The sequence below is a fragment of the Electrophorus electricus genome, chromosome 7, assembly GCF_013358815.1.
Source record: "Electrophorus electricus isolate fEleEle1 chromosome 7, fEleEle1.pri, whole genome shotgun sequence".
Lineage (NCBI taxonomy): Eukaryota > Metazoa > Chordata > Actinopteri > Gymnotiformes > Gymnotidae > Electrophorus > Electrophorus electricus.
This window is the reverse complement of record NC_049541.1, coordinates 26,541,047-26,562,994: the sequence shown is the minus strand read 5'-3', so window position 1 is coordinate 26,562,994 and position 21,948 is coordinate 26,541,047. Positions and strand designations below refer to the sequence as shown.

General features: G+C 49.9%; 1 protein-coding gene across 1 annotated transcript in view; it reads right to left on the bottom strand.

The window, feature by feature from the left end:
- Positions 1–21,948, bottom strand: part of cux1b (cut-like homeobox 1b) — a 98,527-nt gene that overhangs the window by 61,649 nt on the left and 14,930 nt on the right. Inside the window, exon 2 of the mRNA XM_027019105.2 lies at positions 12,239–12,349. Coding sequence (XP_026874906.2) covers positions 12,239–12,349 — 111 coding nt within the window. The remainder of the gene's footprint in view (positions 1–12,238; positions 12,350–21,948) is intronic.

Sequence of the window (21,948 nt, the reverse complement as noted above, 5' to 3'; positions counted from 1 at the left end):
TAAGTGCCTTTAGTCTCCCAAAGCCATTTAGTCAGGCAGTGGGCACCGCCTGTAAAGGAGCTCAGTACATGATTACACATTTACAGGTCAAAGCAGAACACATATGTTTGGCACAGAACTCTGTGTGTGTGTGTGTGTGTGTGTGTGTGTGTGTGTGTGTGTGTGTGTGCGCGTGCAGGCTTATAAATGTATGTGTGTGTGTGTACACCTCCACCTTTTAATAGCTACATGTCTTCACTCAGAGTACTACTTGGTTCTAGCTCGAATTGGGCGCTCCTAAAGGACCCTTCTCTTTCCTCACAGCCTTTAAGAGCTTTTTTGTTGAAGTCTTGGTGCTGATTTCAGTTTGTGGTCACAGAATGGCTGCAACACAGCGAGCAGAGTGAGAACGCCAAAACGGCAATGCTGGCTAAAAAGCGTGTGATACGAGAGAACGCATACACAAGAGCATGGGCTTCAGACCCGGATGAGGAACACACACGCACACCCCTGCAGGACAGGAAAAGTCATTTCCTGAGAAAGTGCCATAAAGCATCTTCGGTGAGATGTCGGGGGGGGGGGGGGGGGTGTTTAAGGTGAGAGAGAGATTAAAGACATGAAAAAGCAGCAGGGGGCACAGTTACAGGAAGCAAAGAAAGCAAACTGTGTATGCACATACAGGAGTGAGGGGTGGGTATGTGTGCGTGTATGCATGTACGTACGTGTACACAGGAGTGGGGGTGAAATGAGAAGCAGAATGCCCACTGCTCCCCCAGGACAGTGCTGGTCCAGGAGCCGTATGCTTCCCGCTATACCATTCTCAAGCCCCCCTACACCCCCCACATGGGGTGGTATAACGTGACACTACATCACTTCACATTAACCAGACGCGGAACACCGAGGTATAGATACAGGCACGGATATAACTACCGTACGTCCTGTCGCCCCAGTTATTCCCGGCCTTTAAAATCGCTTTGCCCAGCAACTTTCATTACCATGTTAAAACCAGGTTAACACCACTGGTCGTTAGCTGCTGACAGACAAACAACGAGCAGCACACCCACAATCTCTAACCAGGCTTTCTTTCCCAGTTTTATGTGTCTGTCAAAGTTTATATTTAGGAGAGCCCTGCTGTACGGGTGGTCTGTGTTCTAATCTCATATGAGCGGCCGTACAGAGGGGGCCTGCGACACACACCAGGCCGTGAGGCTTTTCCTCACAACATGCCTCACGAGCGCAGAGGCCTACCAACTCAACCGTCTGAAATGCATATAGGCTTTAAGCTAACTGTATTGCATAATCACTTAGTCTAACTATTGTCTACCTTCGAGAGGAGAATGTAAAAAATGGGAGGCGGGGGGTGGGCTGGGGGTGTGTCAGGCAGGATGTGCTCTCGCACTGCAGGAGCGGAGGACGGAGACAGACGAGCTCCAGAAAGGTTCAGGTCTTCTGAAACTCGACAGGCAGGTTACTCTGCTGCTTGAGCACTTCCTCCCTCACACACACACACACACACACACACACACACACACACACACACACTGGTGGGTGGGCAGTGTTAAGTGCTTTGTACTAGAGGGGATTCTAGTATGATCCAGTATGAGCAGAGGAGTGGAGACTGGATGTGTGGAGGGGGTGAGGCCTGTAATTATGTACAGCAGAAAGCAAGAAAAAAAAATGAGACAGTCATGGTTTACTGGACAGTTTTGAAGACTGGTCTGGTCTAGAGAAGAGACAGTTGAGGGTAGAGGGCTGAGTAGGTCTTCTCCTGATCCTTGTATTAAACCATACAAAGCTCCTAACAGACAGCACAAACTGGGCAGAGGTGAGGCTATCAAACTGGAACACTCAAACACACCCTTTTCTTCAAGAGATTTGGTCCCCCTCCCTCTCTTCCCTCAGTCACACACACACACACACAAACAGTGTGTGCTAGACCCCGCGCTACTCACCATTAGTGGTGCTGTAATGTGGAGAGCTCACAGAATAAACACATTAGCGTCACTCCACGCTGCTCTCTGCATCACTGCATTCACAGACACTGACTCACCATGGGGAGACCAGACATCACACACAGAGGCGCACACACAGGCAAACAGGCAGGCACACACACACACGCACGCACGCAAACAGGCACAGGCACGCAAACACACAGGTACACACACAAAAACACATACAGGCACGCACACAAAAACACAAACAAACAGGCACGCACACACACACACGCAACTAGGCTCCCTCACCCCCCATCTCAATTTTTACTTCTGAGCAGATGAAGTTGCGCAGTGTGGAGAGCCACCTGGACCAGAAGCCTTCTGCCAAACCAGTTACTACCCTCGCAAATAACACCTCACCGACTTTGGCATGAACCCATGAACTTCACAACGTCCACTCTGACCAATCTGAACAGGACAGACAGAGGCTGGTGGTGAGTGGGTGTGGTTCGAGAACAAGTAAACGGATGACTGGACAACTGTGTGTGTCCTGAACGAAACACACAAAACCTAGTCAGTCTCCAAGTGACAGCTAATCAACTGCCAGAGCTCTGTGAGACTCGGATCACACACTTTCTGCATGTGAGAGAAAGAGAGAGAACAAGAGAGACCAGCAGAAAGAGGGTCAGACTGCCTGCTCTGAGAGCACTAGATTACCCGTGCTTCTCCTTGGGTTGGCATGGTGATGGCCCTGACTTATCTGCTCCGTGACTGTGGGCCTCCTCACGTTGCCACGGATGCAATCGCCGTGGTGATGAAAGGCAGTGGAAAACCTAGCCTCCAGTCGGAGACGCTGAGAGGTGCAACAGGAGCCCTGTGTGTCACTTATGCCCCCCCACCACCACCCACCCAAGACTCCACCATAGACTAGTACACTGATGAGTGACGGAGGCCAGACTGGGAACACTATCTGTAAAATTCCAAAACATCCCACCTCATGCAGACACAAGCATCTAACCAATCACAAACAGCGCTCAGACCTTAGCATATGACCTCACACACACACACACACAAACACAAGCATAGTCAAGGAAAAACGCTTGGCAAGCAAGCCAGCCTAAACCTCAGCATTCACAACATGGTTAGCTCTCTGCCCCCCTGCGTGCGCGCGCGCGCACACACACACACACACACACACACACACACGAGTGCTAGTTGAACAGGAGAGCTCATTGTGAGGGGGTTTTGGTACATTAGTGCTGAATGTGTCAGAGTTGTCGGGACTGGCCTCTACAATTCATCACCCCCCCCCCCCCCCCCCCCCCCCCCCCCCCCCCCCCCCCCCCCCCCCCCCCCCGACACATGCATACACACACCCGCACACCCACACACACACACACACACACACGAAACAAGACAGCTAAGCCGATGAATTAACACAAGATCCAAGAAATGCCTCCTCCACACACATTATTGCACTACGACATCCTCCACTCCTACTGTGTGGGAGAGAGAGTGGTGTGTGTGTGTGTGTGTGTGTGTGTGTGTGTGTGTGTGTGTGTGCGTGTGTGTGCACGCATGCATGTTTTGCTTTGATGTTTTTGCATAGGCGTGTTTGATGCTTGGCGTGTGCTTGAGCATGTGTTTGATGGTTACCATGTGCGAGTGTGTGTGCAGGTCTCTTTTGATGGAGAGTATGTTTGTGCTGCTGGTGCTTCTTTTGACTGTGAATGTGTGCGTTATTGTGTATCCTGTGTGTTTGTGGAAAGTCTCTTTTTTAGCATGCGTCTGGGCTTTGATGGTGAACATGGGCGTGGGCGTAAACGTCCGAGTGCCTCCATTGCTATTATCTGTAAATAAGGCTGGGCGGGCTATTCAGTGGCTATCTCCAGCTCATCTATACGTAGTCTGGCTAGAGGGGGAGATGGAGAGACGGTGGGGGGAGAGATAGAGAGGGGAAGATAAAGAACAAACTCAGGGGTATGAGATTGGGGGCTGGGGGTGGGGCGGGTGTTGTACAAAAGAAGAGAGAGCGAGAGCGCCTGACGGATCCTCTTTCCCCAGTGCAGACACTGGAAGATAGATGGTGGGGCCCTCGCACTCCTCCAGGCCCTCTGGGGAGATGGAATTCCCATTCCCTGTCAGACTGCCCCCAGGCCATCAGCTCCAGCTCCCTCAGGGAAGCGGAGGATACGGTTTCTCCACCCTAAAACCCCTCCCCACAGGCCGCAGCCTTCCACACTGCCGCCCTCAGCGATGGGCTGCCCCTCCTCCCAGCAGCACAGAGGCCCATATCAGTTGCATGTCGCTGGGTTAACGCCAGCAGGCTAGCACAGGGTTGTGTGGGGCTCATAGGGGAATGGCGCCTGGGCAAGGTCAAAACTTTGCAGACGCTCCTTAAAGGTGCAGTAAAGCATTTCCTCAGGTCCTGCCGCTGTAGGAGTGATACTGAAGGATCATGGGATTTCCCTCAGTGGTCCTTTAAGATGGGCTAATAGAACTGTGTAAATGAGGACTGAAGCAGTTGCCATCAGGGGTGTGTGTGTGGACCATATTGCCAGACAGGTACGTTGTGTGTATACTCTCGCGTGCAGGTCTGCGAATTATGACATTAGTGGCCTGCACAATTACAAGGCAAGGCAGCAAACCAGACGCTTCACAGCACGACATCACCGCTGCGGGAGCACGGGTGACATCAACCGCACTGCATCATCGCCGTCCGTCTCACCGTAAGTCCAAACAAACAAACCGAAAGGAAAGCAGCCTGCCAGACGCCTGCCCTGCTCAGCTCCTTCACAATAAGCTTCTGTTTACAGTCAGAATGTTGTTTCGCGAGAAAACGACCGTGAAGAAGACGGACTGCACAGCAAAAACAAACAAAAAAGCCAGCTCAGTAAACAGGAGAGGAAAATCTGTCAGCTATCTTAAAGAGGTGACGGAAAATACCACCCTGCCATCCTGCATTTCTGGGTTGGGGGTCTCAGACTAATTAGAGTTTATCAAACAGCACGCTAACCTGATTATGTTCATTAAATGCTAAGGAATCTAATCGGGTGAATTGAAATTCTACCAGTGTCTAATACAGAGGAATCGCGTTGGCAGGATAGTTGCCAGACACAGTCAGTGGCTGGGATTTTGGGGTCGGCATGGTAACAGGACAGTCCAGATGACTGCCTAGAGGTAGTGGTCAGACTCTTGCATCACAATGCAGAATGGTTTCACAAACACACACATGCACACACACCACTTCTCTTGGACAGCTTCGTGCAGGTCTCTGCAAGATTTCAGGTGAGGCTGGTTACTGCTGCCTGAATCTCAGAAACAGCATGTGGTCATCACTAGTTAGATACAAGAAATTTGATCCATTAGGCCATTCTCAAAATACCCAGCAGCTGTAGCTCCAAACAGGACTCTGACAGGCAAACATTTAAACACACCCCCACACGCATATCCACTCTCACTGGCCTCCTTGTGGTCAGCAGGACCGCAGCACTACACCTGATTCACTCCTATAACAAGAGGAAGGACGCATGAACCAATCAACGGACTGAATACAAGGGCACAGAGCAACCACTGAACATGTGTGTGCGCGCGCGCGTGTGTGTGTGTGTGTGTGTGTGTGTGCGTGTGTAGCTGCGTAAGTGTGTGAGAGTGGGCGTTGCTGGGAGCCAGTCCCTTGCTTATTGAATTATGCATCTCTCCTCTGATCCGCACACTAATTTGGTCAGATGTGCACGCCACTCTGATCTTCTGTCGACTGCGTGGGCCACTGATGAGGGGCAAGACTGTTTGCCGTGCCTGTGTGTGTGTGTGTGTGTATGCATGCGAGACAGATACAATAATAGATTGAGCTCTAACTCGAGTGTCTGTGTGGGGAACGCTGCTCATCACCATTGGCCAGTGGTGGTAATGAAGAAACTCCACGCCACATGAGCCTTATGAAAGGATTATGAAGCCACATGAAGGGATTTCTAATGAATGCATTCTGTGCTAAAGCACACCAACGTGCCCAAAGACCAGCTTCCTGGGCTTTCAACAGCACCCCGAGGAATGATGCCAAACTCAGAGCGCATGTAACAGCTGATCTCAGTCCAGAATTCTGTGGAAAGTGAGAAAACTCTGCATGCGCTCAGGTCGAACACCAAACGGCAGATGTGCTGGGAAGCGATTCCAAGATGAAAAGCAGGAACTGTTAATCTGAATTAATCTCCAAACAGCTGTTAGGAGCCTCCTGAAATGGAAATGAACTACATGAGCTGCAGATGTAGTGCTGAAGTAGTCAGACCACCAAGGGGATTTTACACTTGAGACCAGTGAAGAGTCTGGTGGGACTTTCCATTTCAGACCAGTAAAGAGTTGATGTGTCCTGAGTGTTGGGCAAAACCAGCCAAGACCACGACACCATCAGCGCAAAGTTCTCTCGGGCGTGAGGAATGAGCTGATGCATTTGTGTGTGTGTGTGTGTGTGTGTGTGTGTTGAGTGCTGAACAGTATGACTGGCTGCATTGAGGAGAGAGCCCTTACAGTAACACGGACCATATCTGCCAAGGAGAGGGACGGGTTCCATCCACCCCCACCCAGAATGGGGGTACTGATGGCAATGCACGCATGTGTGCTCGCACCCAGACACACGTGCGCAGGAACATTTCTCACATGGGTCAGGATTGGTTATCGGATTAGACATCGCTCTGCTCAGCCATTTTAAGTAATGCCACGCACTCTGAAGGGTGTGGTAATCGAGGTGCAACACACGTAACCGCCAGAGATCTGACGCACGCATGTGCACACGCACGTCCATATAGCATGGTTAAAGATGCAGAGGTGTTAAAAAAAATTTTCTTTAAATTCCCAGTGTACACACACACAGCGGAGACCCTTAAATGGTTCTAAACAGCAACTCTGCATTTTAAGCCAATGAGGTCATGAATCCTCTCCGCACAGTAATAAAGGCGGAGTGACCGATGGTCTCACACATCATCCACGACATCAGCATTTGCAACACCTTATTACAGCTGTTTTGTGGCAGTCTCTAGCGCAACCTCACCTTACCACACCGCCCCCGCCCCCCCCCCTTAGTCACCTAATAGGAGGTAAATTCCTCTGCTCTTCGTACTCCTCCCAAAATCCACAGCCAGTGAGGATGGAGAGGAACGCCTCTTAAATCAATGGCTCATTACAGCACTGCATGACTGTCTGTGTGTGTGTGTGTGTGTGTGTGTGTGTGTGTGTGTGTGTGTGTGTGGTAAACAGGACTGCGTGGTTAGGCTTACACACAGACCTATAATTAACTGAGGAGACGCCAGGCAGCCTGGGTAGGCACACTGCCAGACCAGATCAGCCCCTAATTACCACACTGTCTCTGATAGAGCAACATGCACTCCTTTCACACTGAGTCTCTCTCTCTCTCTCTCTCTCTCTCTCTCTCTCTCTCTCTCTCTCTCACACACACACACACACAGTTCTAAATAGATCACAGAGTTGGAGCACCATTACACACCCCTTCTCGACCCTGCATTCTTTACAGTATATACCCACCAGCCTTCCGAGAGCAGAATAAAGCAGCATGGCTCCAACACCAACACACTCCTAATAGCATCTACAGTCCGCCTGGGCCTGACCCCACAGCTCCACAACTAAACCCAGTGGCCATTTAAAGACCGACAGGCAACAGACAGAGGTGGGCATGGATACCCCTCACAGGGTATGACTGGGCTCCTGATATAGCAGTGATGCCAAAGCCATGAATGAAGCACATGACTAAGTGATAGGTGAATGGGGGGGAAACAACCCTGACTGAAGAGTTATGACATAAAAGTGATTACATGACTTAAAAGGTCTTATACCCCTTTTCCACAAGTTAAGGCAGTTAGCTGCAGTCTTAATGAAATGTCTGTGACCTGCTTTGATCAAAGAATGAATACCATAAGGATGGAGCACCACAGAAGTCTTGTCTGAAGAGCCCTGTTCCAAACCCAGTGAACGCCTGTTCCTTTAAATGCTAATGAGCCATCGCTCACCCCGCCCTCTTCTTCCGTGAGGAGTGCCTGTCATAGCAACTGTTTACAGCAAGATTGCACAGGGGCATAAAATATATTCTCCACTATTACAACACGCTAACATCGCTACGTGGAACACAACTATAACACTGACTGTAGATGGCTAAAGGAAACAGAAAGCATAATCATTTTTTAAAATACATACATTTCCCTCGTTTGCAGTTTCGCCACGGACGGTTGGTATTGATCCCTCTTTTAGGAAAAGTTTTGTTGCCAGTCCTGCGTTGTACTGACCCAGGTTGGAAAAGCAGTCAGATATAAAGTGGTGAGCGCACACGTGTAAGTTTTTGCCGACTGTAGCTGGGACGTTGCCGTCAAAAATAAACTTTATCCACTCAGCTCTTCTGTCCTCTGAAGCAGGGGGCCGATGTAGCGATTTGTGCTGGTCTGTACAGCCAACCACAGAGCACAGCCCGTGCCCAACTCTTAGCTTCGACATAACGCTAGCGGATCTAGCACTTGGGAGAAATGCCGCATCTTTGCAAAAGGTTCTTAAACTGTGGGTGGAGATATTCAAATGCGGGGCGGTTTAATTCTAATGAGCCTATACCTGACATAGGAAAGAGAGCCAAATTTGACTGGCTTGTTGAATCCCATGTTTTCCGACCTAGGCTGCCCACGAAAAACTGACTGGGCTGGTAGACACTCTAGGTAGGTACCCAAATGTATGCACACACATACTAAATTTGAGCTTTTCATATGTCCCATTTAAAAACAATTCTGAAAGAAAAACACAATGCTGTGTTGTCAGAAAATCAGCTGGGTAAAGGCAGACGTGTTCTCCTGCTCTCTTGTTATAGTCAGCATTAACAACCCTAACAACCTGCTTATCCAGAAAGGCAAGCACTGGGGCAAGTCCCATGCCCCGCCTCTCACAATTATTTGCCCCGCCCATCTCAATCGCTCACCCCACCCCCACACACCTTTACCAAGCCTCCCACAGCACCACTCGCCCTTCTCAAGCTCCCGCGACACCCCGTTCAGGTGGCCTTATCCAGCTATGTCAGTCATCTTGAAGGGCCGGCGGGGAACACGCGTGGCTCGTCTTGACCGTCTGTGTGCCTGCAGCACGAAGATGAAAGCCAGACCTTCAGCATCCGCACAATGCCCGCCTCTCCAGCCGCTGAAGGTCACACGCCAGCACCACCGGGTGCCCATTGTCCACCTGTATTTGTTTAACTAATGGGGGGAGGGGAATATGGACAAATAATAAAAGCTGCATTTCCTCCCCTGCATGAATGACCTTTAGGAAGAGATAAGAAGGCCTGTTTAATGCAACCGCCTGGTCAGAATGGAGGAGGGGCTTCTACTGCTTACCATACACACACACCCACACACCCCAATAAATGTCCATCTTTACGACTCAGCTGTTTTTGGTTTTTAAGGAGGCACATTTGCTCCATTCCCTTGTCAAGATTCTGCGAAGTGGGTGACACCGTGTGTGCCAGCATTTTGGGGAAGATCAGCTAGAAGGCATTTCATTGGGCATGTGTGAGAAGCAGGAGCTGTCCCCACAGCCTCTGCCTGCGTGTGTGCCTGTGTGTGCACGTGTGCATGCTGCCTGTGCGCTGATTGACAGGATTAGAGCACAAGGCTTTAGGGAGCGGCCTGTCTCCGTCTCCCTTTTGTACTGCTAAGCTGCTCTGGACGGCTGCTGTAGCCAAGCTGCTCACCGAGCTGCACATCTGGGACCCCCCGGCCCCCTCCCCACACCCCTATGCACCACATGCTTAATTCCCTTTCTCCACCTCTGTTTCTCTGTGTTTTTAGCTCCAGATTTTTCTAAATCACTTCTCATTCTTTTGTACTAAATCCAGTTTTATTTGGTCAGTCTGTCTTATTTTCCTAGATACATGTGTGTGGGATACATTTCCCCTTTATTCCCCTCTACCAAACACCATCTCCTTGAGACGTGCACAACACACACACACACACACACACTTCTAGCTCTTTCCGTGCCTCTCCTAAAAGCACAGCGTGTAAATTATGGATGTGTACAGACATGAAAGAAATGGATTTTAGTGATAAATGCAGAGTTGTTGTCTAGGAGTGTGTGTGTGTGTGTGTGTGTGTGTGTGTGTGTGTGTGTGTGTGTGTGTGTGTGTGTGTGTACGCGCGAGCGGGAGCAGGCAAGTGAGCACAGGATAAAGATAAGACTGTTCACATCAGCTATGCTGAGCTCCAAGATCTGCCCCCACCAATCATCTCTAAACAGTCAAAAACATTCACAAAAACACCTGGATGGAATAGCAACAATATATGTATTCAAAAGCTGGAGATAAATTCAGTGAAAAATCATAAAGGTCAAATTCAAAACACGGGTTGTGGTTTTGTGTCGAGCACGTCTGACCTGAAACCCAAGGTGGTTTAAAACGAGCCACATGGCGTGAAGACACGGGTAATGACTAATAACAGAACCCTGTGTGCTTACCAAGGCTCCAAACAACCATACTGACTGAAAACATCTTTCACACATGCACGCACACACACACCTTTAATTTTCCCATTGGGGGCCCAGAGGAGTGGGTGAGGCTGCCATGGGCAGGGAGGGGCAGCATAGGTGGTCAGTGTGTTGGAGGGCGTGGAGATGCTGCGATATGGTTTGTGGGCTGAGCAGAGCGCAGGCAAGCATGGGGCTGAGGGGAAATGACCCGCCGCTGAGAGTGCTTTTTGGGAAGTTAGCGCGCGTTGGATTTCAGTACTGTAGAGCCAACACAGTGGGAGAAGAGGCTGTTAAACACTACTGAACTGAAACATCAAAGCTTGGCGCATGCTCCACCTCAGACGTGTGAGAGGGCGGGGCTAGCTCGGCCTCCTCCCCCTCCCCTGAAGGCCTAATCCCCATTAAGGCCTGTTCACCACAGATAAGGGCCTCGTCTTCTGTCCACATGGACACACACACACGGACACGCGAGGTTCATGCTGCAACAACTGTGTGTGTGCTCTGTGCGAGAAGGCAGAGGGAGCCATGACCCCTCAGAGTTGGAGGTGGGGAAGGTACATCAGGCCCAACAGTGAAAAATGTTTCTGGCCCAAAGTAGCAGACAGATTTGACCCACACACAATCAGTCAAGACAATGCACAAGCACAACTGGATGGGTTGTGTGGTCCTGGAGCGGAGGTCCGAAAGCAGGCCCGTGCGGTGTGCAACTACCCGCCAACCTTCTCCGCAGTCCTGAGCTCCAGACAGGACTAGGTGCCCCAGCCTCCCAGCCTCCGCTTACCCCTTTATAAATAAATTATGATCTCATTAATTATTCATGACAGCATTCCAAACAACAACGGCATCGACGACAATGACAACGACAACAGCAGCAAGGATGACGACAAAAATTGTGCTTTGTTTTCAAGTCGCCAAGCCTGTTGCCATGGGAACACAGAGCTAAACAACAGCCCTCGGGGAATACTGAAGGCAGGAGTGGCAGAAGGGGGTTGGGAACAGCAGATGCGATTCCCAGATGATTCCGCTTAGTAGGAAAAATCATGTTCTGTTGCAAAGTAGGTCAAAGTGAGACGGGGGTGGGATTTAGCATCATGGTTGGAGAAGGGGGCGGGGCATCATTTACGACCAAGCTCACTAACCGGGGAGATGGACCCGATTCACGGTGGAAACAAAACCGGCCACATGGTTAAAAGGCTTTGTGCCACTGCGGCGTGCCAACACAGCACTTATGATGACGCTCACCCGTCACCGCTGTTTAACAGGCCACCGGCCTCAAACTTTACGAGAGCCACAGACCAAAACATGCTGGAAAACAGGCAATGAAGATTCAGAACAGGCTCAACTTAAAAATAGAGGGGAGGAGTTTTCTTGGGTTCCATAGAACAATCGGTCATTTGCTTTCCTTACGCACCGCCGTCCCCAACCTCACCTCGGACACACTGTAGCACTGCAGAGCAATGGTGAGAGGGTTATAAAAAAAATCAAATAAACAGAAGAGTGTGGGGGTGTGTGTGAGTGGGCACATATGTGTTTATTTGACAACAACAAACCAGGGTTCCACATGGGGGTCAGCCAGGACCTTATTGAACTAAAATGGAGAGACAATTAAAAATAGTAGGAAGACAGTGTCTTCTCTGCCTGGCTGCACAGATCAACACTCCCATTCCTGCTCTCTCCACACACACTCACTTTTGCCACTGACCTACAACAAATGAACACCGTGACACTTTGGCCCTGCCTGAAGTAGAAAAATGGCAGAGAATAAAATGGGTAGGGACTGAGAGAGTGTGCGACATGAACATGTGAATGCATGTGTGCGTCCTCACCTCTGGTGTGTTCTTCTTGAATTCGCGGCTCTGGTCGATGAGTTTTTTCCTGGACTGCTCGCTTTCATCCTGTCTGTTAGCCAGTAGTGTAGCAGTGGCGTCCAGTTCTCTCTGAGAGTTAACACACACACACACACACACACACACACACACACACACACACACACACACACACACACACACACACACACACACACACACACGCTGCTCAGCGAGGATCATTAGCACACAAACATATAGCAAGCCCACCCCTCACCCACTCCTACAGCCTCCCCGTGTGGACACATGTTGCCCGATGGTGCCACATCCACACGTGGTCTCCAGATGCTTCCTGGACTTCATTACCCAGATATAACGCCTCGTGCCAGGCCGATCTGTCTGTGCCGCTGCCAACGGCGACGATAACACAAACAACAAACCAATCCACCCTGGTCGTCTCCCCTGCACCTCTCCCACAGCCCTAGCAACGGCATCGCTATCGTTAGGGTTTTACAGGCTTGGTTTATGGAGCAGACATCATTGACGGACGGCCATTGTAACTCCGCAGGGGTTCTGGGTTTATGCGACACCGTGTTACAGGGGAGGGCACCCAGAGAGCAGGAGGAAGCAGTAGGGGAAGGGAACCAAGCGCCAATTCTGCGCTGGCAGCTACAGGGACCTCCCAGCAAGCTGGAGCAGAGCCTGTTGGGTCGCTGGGGCATCGCAGCTTGATCCCCCCCCCCCCCCGACACACACACCTGTACCAGACTAAACATCAGACCATGGGGTGCAGAGAGCGAGTGCATGCTCTTCCTCTCTTCCCTTTCCCACACTCCCTCCCTCCCTCCTCTTGTAGGCTTGTACCCTCGAGAGTGATTAGCAGACGCCGCCGTTACGCCCATTATGCAAACTAATGGGCTAATCACTTAAAAAACCTGATTACCAGGGGGCCCCGCGGATCCTCGTTTAGCGCGCAACTCTCCGGGGGCCTCTTCAGCCAGGGCGCCGTGGGAATGTAAAGAGATGATTAACTCTCCTTCTCCTCCTGCTTCTCATCAGGCTCCCCATTGGTGAGCCCAGACAGGCGAGCGCTTTCCCACTTCCTCAGCACACACGCCGAGGCAGAGAGAGCCTGCGTCAGCGAAGGCACAGCCACGACACATTATCTGGCTCTCAGGGATCAGAGGCAACGTGTGTCTGCTTGGGTCATGGCGGGAGAGCCAATGTCTAGTTTAAATGTATCTGCATGCCTGGTGCAGACATCCACATACCTGCATGCATTTTTGCTTGCTTGCTCGTTCTCACTCACTACTCACTCACTCACTCACACCCTCACACACACACACACACACACACACACACACACACACACGATTATTTGCAAGTTTGATCGACTAGGCCGGCAGTTTGCATCGGCACGTTCTCTCTCGGGGGGAACAGTTATAGAGTACAGCTCAGAATGGGAAGTGCCTGAGTAACAGCACGGTTCATCGACAGCACTCAAGATGCTACAGCAGCGTTCAGCCAGACCTGAAAAGCCACAGGTCCAAGAGAGTATTAATGGTTAACGGTTACAAACCCAGCAAACACGGCCATCAAGGTAACATGGACATCTTTCTGTAGGGCACCAAACACCAATAACAGATTTTTCCATGTCAACAAATGCTAGACAATACCTGTAGCTAGAATGTGTATCCATGTCATTGAAGTGTAAAATGGTCAATAACAGATGAACTAGTCCAGCAGGTCTGGCAAGAAATATTTGGTCCTCTCCACAAACTGCTTCAAGCTTCATCAATGGTGTAAATGTAGATGAAAAGTTGTTATTTAATAACCATCCCATGTCTAAATACCAGCCAAACTCTGACAGTGAACAATACTGACATTTCATCAAAGTTAATTATCAGTCGATTACTGCAGAGTACCAATTTTATTGCACATCCCTAATCTTCACACCTGGTCCCCCGCAGGGTGCAGGGAGGTGGTGGGAATGCGGCCTCTCTTCTGCTGCTCCAGTCAGCAAGCGGAAGGGCTTGCGAAGGGCCGGACAGGGGCTGCCCGATGGCATTAGAATTTTCCTAATGGAAACATTTGTCTGGCAAGCGAACGCCAGCGCTCGTCTTGGTTAATTTGTTTGGTAGTAAACGCTGATGGAACAGATTACGGCCGCTCCCCTGAGAACCTCCCAACGGCCAGAGGGAGACGGAGGAGGGGGAGAGAGACAGGAAGAGGAGCGGAGAATGAGTTTAAAAAAAAGGAGAAAGCACTCCTGTAAAAGAATGCAAAGTGCTCATGGCAAGAAAGACAAAAAAAGAGAGAAAGAAAAGGCGAGAGCGAGAGAAGCAACAGGGAGAGGGAAGAAGAGAAGCTAGAGAGCCGTCGGCGAGGCCGAGCCAATGGCTGCAGCTTTATTCAAATTAGATGCAGTGTAATGAAGTGGCAGTCTGCTCCTCCCTTACTCCGGTGAACAGGGGTGCCAGCTGTGAAAGCCCGTGATTGGCAGAGTGTGTGTGGCGCATCTGGGTGCCCAGCAGCCGGGGCACGACTGGGATGGAGACTCACCCCTCCAGGGCAAGGTAGGCTTGCCAAACTTTCTCTGCCACTAGCTCGCCCACACCGCTCTCCCTTCCTCCAGGCTTTCAGGGCTAAGTACCGTGACCCTCTGCCCCGAAGGTGATAGTCAGGTGAGAGGAGGAGCCCAGCTCAACCACCCCGCCTCCCCCATCATGGTGGGAAAACAGAGCAGAAACGCAGTTATTCCCAGTCAGTGCTCACTAACAGTGGCAGCTGCGTACACAACATGGCTCAGCCTGCCTTTCCCTGCCTGGCTGATATACCAACCACAATACGCACCGCTTCTTCAGACACAAGGTTTTCTCTCATTTTAGAGCTAGTTTTTACTAGCTACTTTTGTAATACTACTTTAAGGTGAGTACTAGCAGAAAAAGAGCTTTCAATGACAACAAAAGATGTCAAAAACAGCACTTCCATGTTAACCATTAATGAAGTAGTAAATTATTTGAATTACTTTTTTGCTACAAAGGTCGACATACCTAGCTGGTTTAAACCAAAGTTCATACTTGATGGGCAATGACAAGTCACAATAATGTGTGTGTGTGTGTGTGTGTGTGTGTGTGGTCAGGATACCATAATTACATGGTGTACAGCACTGTTCCCCTGAGGATCTTTGGGTCATGAGCGTGACTAGTTTAACCATTGTGTTCCAGCCTGTAAAAGCTCGTACTTAGGCACTACCTCCCTCCTTGTTTAATAACAGAGGCTTGCTCTCTCTTTCTCTCTCTCTCTCACAGCCAGCTAGCCAAGTGTATAGATGAACTTCAGTATTTGCTTCAAGGCAACGAGAGAGAGAGATTAATACGCTGCATGTCTCTTGTAGTACGGGAGCTGCATCGAAGCAGAACAATGCAAAAGAGCAAATGCGCCTGGCCTCTCTCACCTAATACCCTCCTCCCCCTCTGGTTCCTGCCCTCAGAGGGGAGTAGCAGTTCAGGAGGTTCAGGCGGGAACCCACACTCTGTCTGTTTAAAGACCCTCACACAACGCCAAAATCAGCGGACTTGGCCGTCTACAGGCAGACCTATGTGGGTTTGTCTATGTGAGCATGGTATTCCTCATCTATACGATTACATTTATGGCATTTAGCTCACTATTTTATCCAAAATGACTTACAAATAAGGCTGAACACAACTTAAGTAACTGAGGGTTAAGGGTCTTGCTCAGGGGCCCAACAGTGGCAACTTGGCAGTGGTGGAACATGAACTGGCAACCTTCTGATTACTAGTACTTTAACCACTGAGCCACCACTGCCCCCAGTATTGTTCGTGCGTGTGTGTTTGTGCTCGCGTGTTCGTGTGTACGCACTCAACACTGGGTGGCCAGTGCTGCATGGACAGCTGGTTCAGGCTGGCATGGCTTAAACATGACATGTTGGTGCTTTGTTCTCACTTTTTTTTCCTCCTTACTTTCAGCTCCTTTCTCGCCCCCCCCCTTAAGCTCCTGAATACATTTGCCCCATGATGGGTGTGTTCACAGCACATCGATGAGTGTTGTGGTGTCATGGAGAGGTGTGTGTGTGTGTGTGAGAGAGAGAGTGTGTGAGACACACACACACACACACACACACACACACACACACACACACACACACACACACACACACACACACACACAGGTCTTTCAGGACCAACAAGGTTTCAAATCAGCTCAGTGTCACACTGGCCACCAAGGTCGGCAGCTAACCAGGTCAGCAAGTTGCTTCCATGTGTTGGCTGGTATGAGTGTGTGTAGAAGCCTGCGTATATGAGAGAGAGAGAGAGATTGATTTTCGGCCAAGAGATCTTAAAAGGTTGGCGCAGGTGGGCTGCGTGTGTGGTCATGGCCGAGGAAGCCACTCCACCTCCGTCAACGGTACCCTGACGGAGCACTTGTGCCACTTCACAGTGGGGTGCCATGCCCGACCTGGAGCTTCATTACGCCGCTAATCGAATGTTGCGCTAGCTGACGATGCCCGGGGGGGCACGCTTAGCAGCACGCTAGCTAACCAGCCTTTCCCCAATGATCAATGCTGCTGTGCTAATCTCACAGCTCCTGGCCACCTGCTGTGGATCCTTAGAGGATTAAGTGCATGGAATGAGGAAAAATATTACATCTTATGATCCAGGGAGGGATGTGTACAAAAAGACTTACATTTTTCGACTCTTTCAAAATGTTATAAACACGCTCATATAGTCAAATGAAGGGCATATTCTGGTCGAGTCAAAAACAAATGACATGACAGGGTGAAAGGTCAAAGACGCAGGAGCTGCCAGAGTAACCCATACACTACAGGAGCCGGTGTGCCAGGGGCCACTGCTGACAAGCTAGGCCAGCAGGAAATCAACAAGAAATAAAATCTTCGAGAAATCATCAAAGGGAAGCTTTCTTTACCCGCAGCTAGTTTCAGGCCCGGAGATGATCAACTTTGGGACGTCCGGTTCCTTGGGTGCGCCCTGCGCCTCTCCCGTCAGCCGTGTTCCGTACAGAGGGCCCGGACCGCAGGAAAGCAAGGCCTTTACTAATGAGTCATTATTGCTGGCTATTGCTTCACCCACAGTTAATGCAGCAAGAAAGAAATGTCTTCTGGTTTGCAGTACAAAGCTTTATTGTGACTCGGTGACTTGCCGTTCGGACACTGGTGCGCTTTTGTACACTGAGCTGACATAGTGAATCTAAGCAGACACCCTGTGCACAGCGCACAATGAGAGAGGAAAAAGCTAAAAAAGATGCGAGTGAGTGGTAAAAAGTCCATGTTCCCGACACATTCTCAAAAAGAAAGAACTTCTACATTTGAACAGAGGCAGTCTCACAAGCCCTGCTCAAAGACCTCATAAGGGCTTGCTTTTTCACAGAATGAAGAGGGATGGGGGGTGGGAGTACACCTGTCTAAAACGTTCATCTACTCTGGGAGAATGTACCATGCTCTAAAAATGAACCCGGACCTCGCGCAAAGATGCTTCGCCTCAAGGTGAATTAAGGGCACAGCAATGCTTAGGGGCACAAGAGCCATTATACTCAACAAACAAACTCCACTGTCTGATTAACAACTGCATTGGCCACTGGTCCTACCAATCCCAGCGTCTACAAGAGAGGGCATCAGATTAAATGCAGGGCCAATTTCTATGCGAGAGTGGGTTAATTAATTAGGATTCAGAATAGTAATTAAATATCAACACAGTGAGGATTCCGTGAGTGTGTGCAGTGCAGGATTTTCCAGCACAGTGGGCGGGTATCTGTGGAACAGACGGGTGATTGTTGCCCGCGGCGATCGGGGTGGGTTCCAGCAGCCCATAAATGGTCCGGCATGAGCCTGTTCTTCCCAAACAGAGGGGTAACGTCTCTGTAGTGCCGCACTGGGGTGGAAGTGGGGCGTGTGCCCCCGCCCGTCTGGGCAGCGGAGATGTGCGTCTCGCCCACGTCTTCCTCTCTGTGCTCTCACAAGCAGTGCATCCTGTCTGAGGTGCGCTCTGCGGTTATGCCGCAGTCTCATACAGCTAGGCTTCTGCACAATATCCCAACGATCCAGCTTGGTTCCACCCCATTTTCGCTGCTTTGGTTTGAACACAACTGATAACACTAGGCGTTTCAGACCATAACAAATCCCAGATATGGGGGAGTACAGGATGCTGACGAACCGTTTCAGGTAACGCTGCAGTGCCAACCCACCACCCACCCACACCACATCAGAAGCCTCTTTCTGTGTCTCGGATATGAAACCGAGAGGGTTTGCGCAGGGTGCGCAAACAATTTACAAGACAAACCAAAAAATAATCTCCACCCTGAACCAAGCTCCATGAAAACTCCAGCTCTCCGCTTGCATGACATCTCCATCCTGGCTTCTGTAAAACGCAGCAAAACGCTCCGAGGTGCAATTGCTGTAGAAAATGATTTCACAGGCACCAAGCCAAGCAAGCCGCTGAGCACCTCGAGTGCTTACGCACAGCTATGGTGGAGTGTTGCGCACACACACACACGCACGCACAGCCTTCCTCCCTCCCTCTCTCCTCACTAGATCCATATCTGACAACGCATGAGCTGTCAAGGTTCAGAGAACAAGACTCCAGCAAAGCGTGGATTAAAGTCACCCTTTAGCAGAGGCAGTAAATATTGATTCATTTTGTTTTCCAGGTGAGGTTTTTTTTTTGGGGGGGGTTGGTTGTTTCATCCACTGACAATTCTCAGACGGAGTCTTCTTCTCAGGAGCGACCTATTTAGAGTCTTTGAAATCCTGCCGTGACGGCTACGGGCGCGCTACTCGTTACAAGGTGACCCCGCTCCCTGCAGCATCCAGCAGTGTTCCTGCAGGTTCCGTCTTACCTGGAGGCTCGCTTTGGAGAGCCTGACCTCTCTAGCGGCCAGTCGAAAACGGCCCGTTTTTATTTAGATGCTCACACCTCAGAACGAGTTTGCAGGACGAGCGCCGTGTCGAGAGGAAGACTTGCCATACGGGGCTTTTTCCCACGAGTCCGTTCCTCCTCAAAAAAGAGCGGAAATGGAGACTGTCCTTGCCAAAGTGAACCGCTACAGGAGGACAGCAGGAGACCAAAACTGTGGGTGGGGTAGGGTGCGGGGCATTGGACGACAGTTGCACAATTTTTCATCCTTGGGTTTATGGGGTGGAGCAATGAGGATATTGAAATAGGATCGATGGGTGGCGAGCTGTTTCAGAAACAATAAGCTACAGACATCACATATTGAGGGGGGAGGAGAATGAGAAAGAGAAAAAAAAAGCACAGCGACTCCCATCTAAGAATGAGTGTCCGCACACCCTGGCTGGGATGCAATCCGGGCCTGGAAAAGCAGATTAGGAGAAGGACACAAAGATAGCAGGCTAAAAAACAAAACAAAAAATATAGGAAAGCTCATGGAGGGTGTGGAAGGGCCTGGCGGAATTCGTGGCGCCCAGGTGCGGATGGGGCAGGGGCTTCTGCAGCAGATGCCAACCGCCCTGTGCAACAAGGTCGGTGCAGGAACAGCGGTGGCGCCGTTTGTCCAGTTCTCCACCGCAAGCCACAGACGAGCGTCCGGCCGGCTAACGATGTCTGCCAATGTGTGAGTCAGTGCGTGTGAGCAAAAAATGCCATGAAGAAAACAGAAATGACACAAGCCAATTTTCCTTGTGTTCCGTTCAGTGTGAAAAGACCCGGATCAAACTAGCAAAACACACCACTAACATTAAAATGGGGGGTGGGGGATATTACAGGCACAATGTAAGAACTTGTGAAACAAGGCAACGTTACACAATACTTCCCTGCAGCCCACAGTGGCCAGCTACAGTGTGTGGGTTGGAGGTGAGCCTCCATCTTAGAGACTAGTAAATTTCAACCCCTACAGCGACAGCAATAATGGCAGTCTCTCTCTCTCTCCCTCACACACACTGAGCTGCTCCAGCTATCTGGGACGGTGGGCAGTGGGAAATGCCAGGAAGGACTTGACGCTGCACACCAGTAATAAGGCATGGTATGAAGTAACATCCATTAATAAAAGCACTCAGTTGGATATGCCTGATAGAAGTGTCGGAAACCAGCGTACTGGGACGCATCCACACACTCCCACTGAGACTGTGTAAAGCCATCACTCTATGTACACTTGCAGTCACTTGTCTTCTCACTCTCGCGCACTGCCGTCTGCTTGGGGTAGGATTCAAAAGCCTCTTCTCACACAGAAAAGCTCGGAAATGGGCATAAAAGTAGGATCCCGCCGGCCCATGCTCTGTTTTTCCAATATGGAGAGCCATAGTACAAATAAACAAGTAAACAAATGCATTAAAATGCCACTGGGTTCATACGTGCACATGAGATGGCATTAAAGGACAGCTGTGAAAACAGCCTCAAAGGCTGTTTTTAAGATCACCTTCAGTTTAAAGTTCTAAAAATAAATAAATAAATTGATGCACCGCTAGCAGACTAGTTCACACAAAACCAGTTCAAACTGGAAGAAGACTCTCCACTAATCCTGTGTAATAGCCAGTAATGAGCACAGATTATTGTGTCAAAGATCACCCAAAAAAACAAAACATTGTTACAGCCCTGTTGCAAATCGCTTGCTGGCATGCTTAAAAGCATACATCAAAAACTCCCCACCCCTGCACCCTTCATCTTAGCCATTACACTGCAAACAGTTACGATGTAAACGTCTCCCACATTCGTGGACAGGAGATCAGCCGTCTCCAGCACTTTACAAGTTCTGACTCAGCCGATGGCTTGCCAAGGTCGCGAATTGGACACTACTAACAAGCCTGTGGGGTGAGGTTCAGGACCGCAGGTCGGAGAGGCAAGGTAGGCAGAGGTCATTTCCCTGTGAGTGAGCGACACAGTCCATGGAACATGATCCCAGCTTCAGAACGGCCACGACACCGCATCCCCAGTATCAGCTGAAGTGGAACAGAGTGGAGTGCAGTCCTATAGGCTAGGCCTTACTCCGGCAGACAGCTAGCACAGAGAGAAGGTTCCAGTCACACGGTAACATGCCCGGAGTTAGACGCATGCTCACAACACTCACCGCCACTCTGCGTGCCTTTGTTTCCACAATGACAAGAGCGACGTCAGCAGAGACGCTGCAACACGACGGGGGAGGGCAGGGGGGTCTGAGTTCAGAGGGGCCCAGGAAATTCCATAGAACTTCCCTTCACCACTGCTCCGGGTCCCACTCTTTATGGAATTCCACGATAGCACACTGCCACAGACAATGGTATATTTGTGCAGTGTTGTGGCTCTGAGACAGTGGAAGAGCTCAGCAAAGCGCTGGAGTGTTGGGGTACAGTGAAGAACGTCTGTATCTGTGACAGCAGTCTGTCATGGAATTTAACTAAAGCTTTATGAAATGATTTTCATGCTGTTCTGCTCTACAAGCCGTACAAAGTGTGATGGTGGGCAAAGACAACTGAACTCTTAAATGTGTATTTTTCAGCTATGTTAAAGTTTATTTCATGCAAAGCTCTACTGCTGGTACATGAAATCTGAGACATATGCCACCAACTTAACCAAGTTTATAAATATTAAAACACACTAACAGCAATGTCCTAAAACAAAAAGCCACGAGGGTGTACTTGGACATGCTCACCAAGTTAGTAATGTTCAGATACACACAAATTCATCTCAAATAAATTCAGCATGGCTCAACCCCTTAGCAATGAGCAATTTCCCCTTTCCAAATAAATGAATAAAAATGACAAT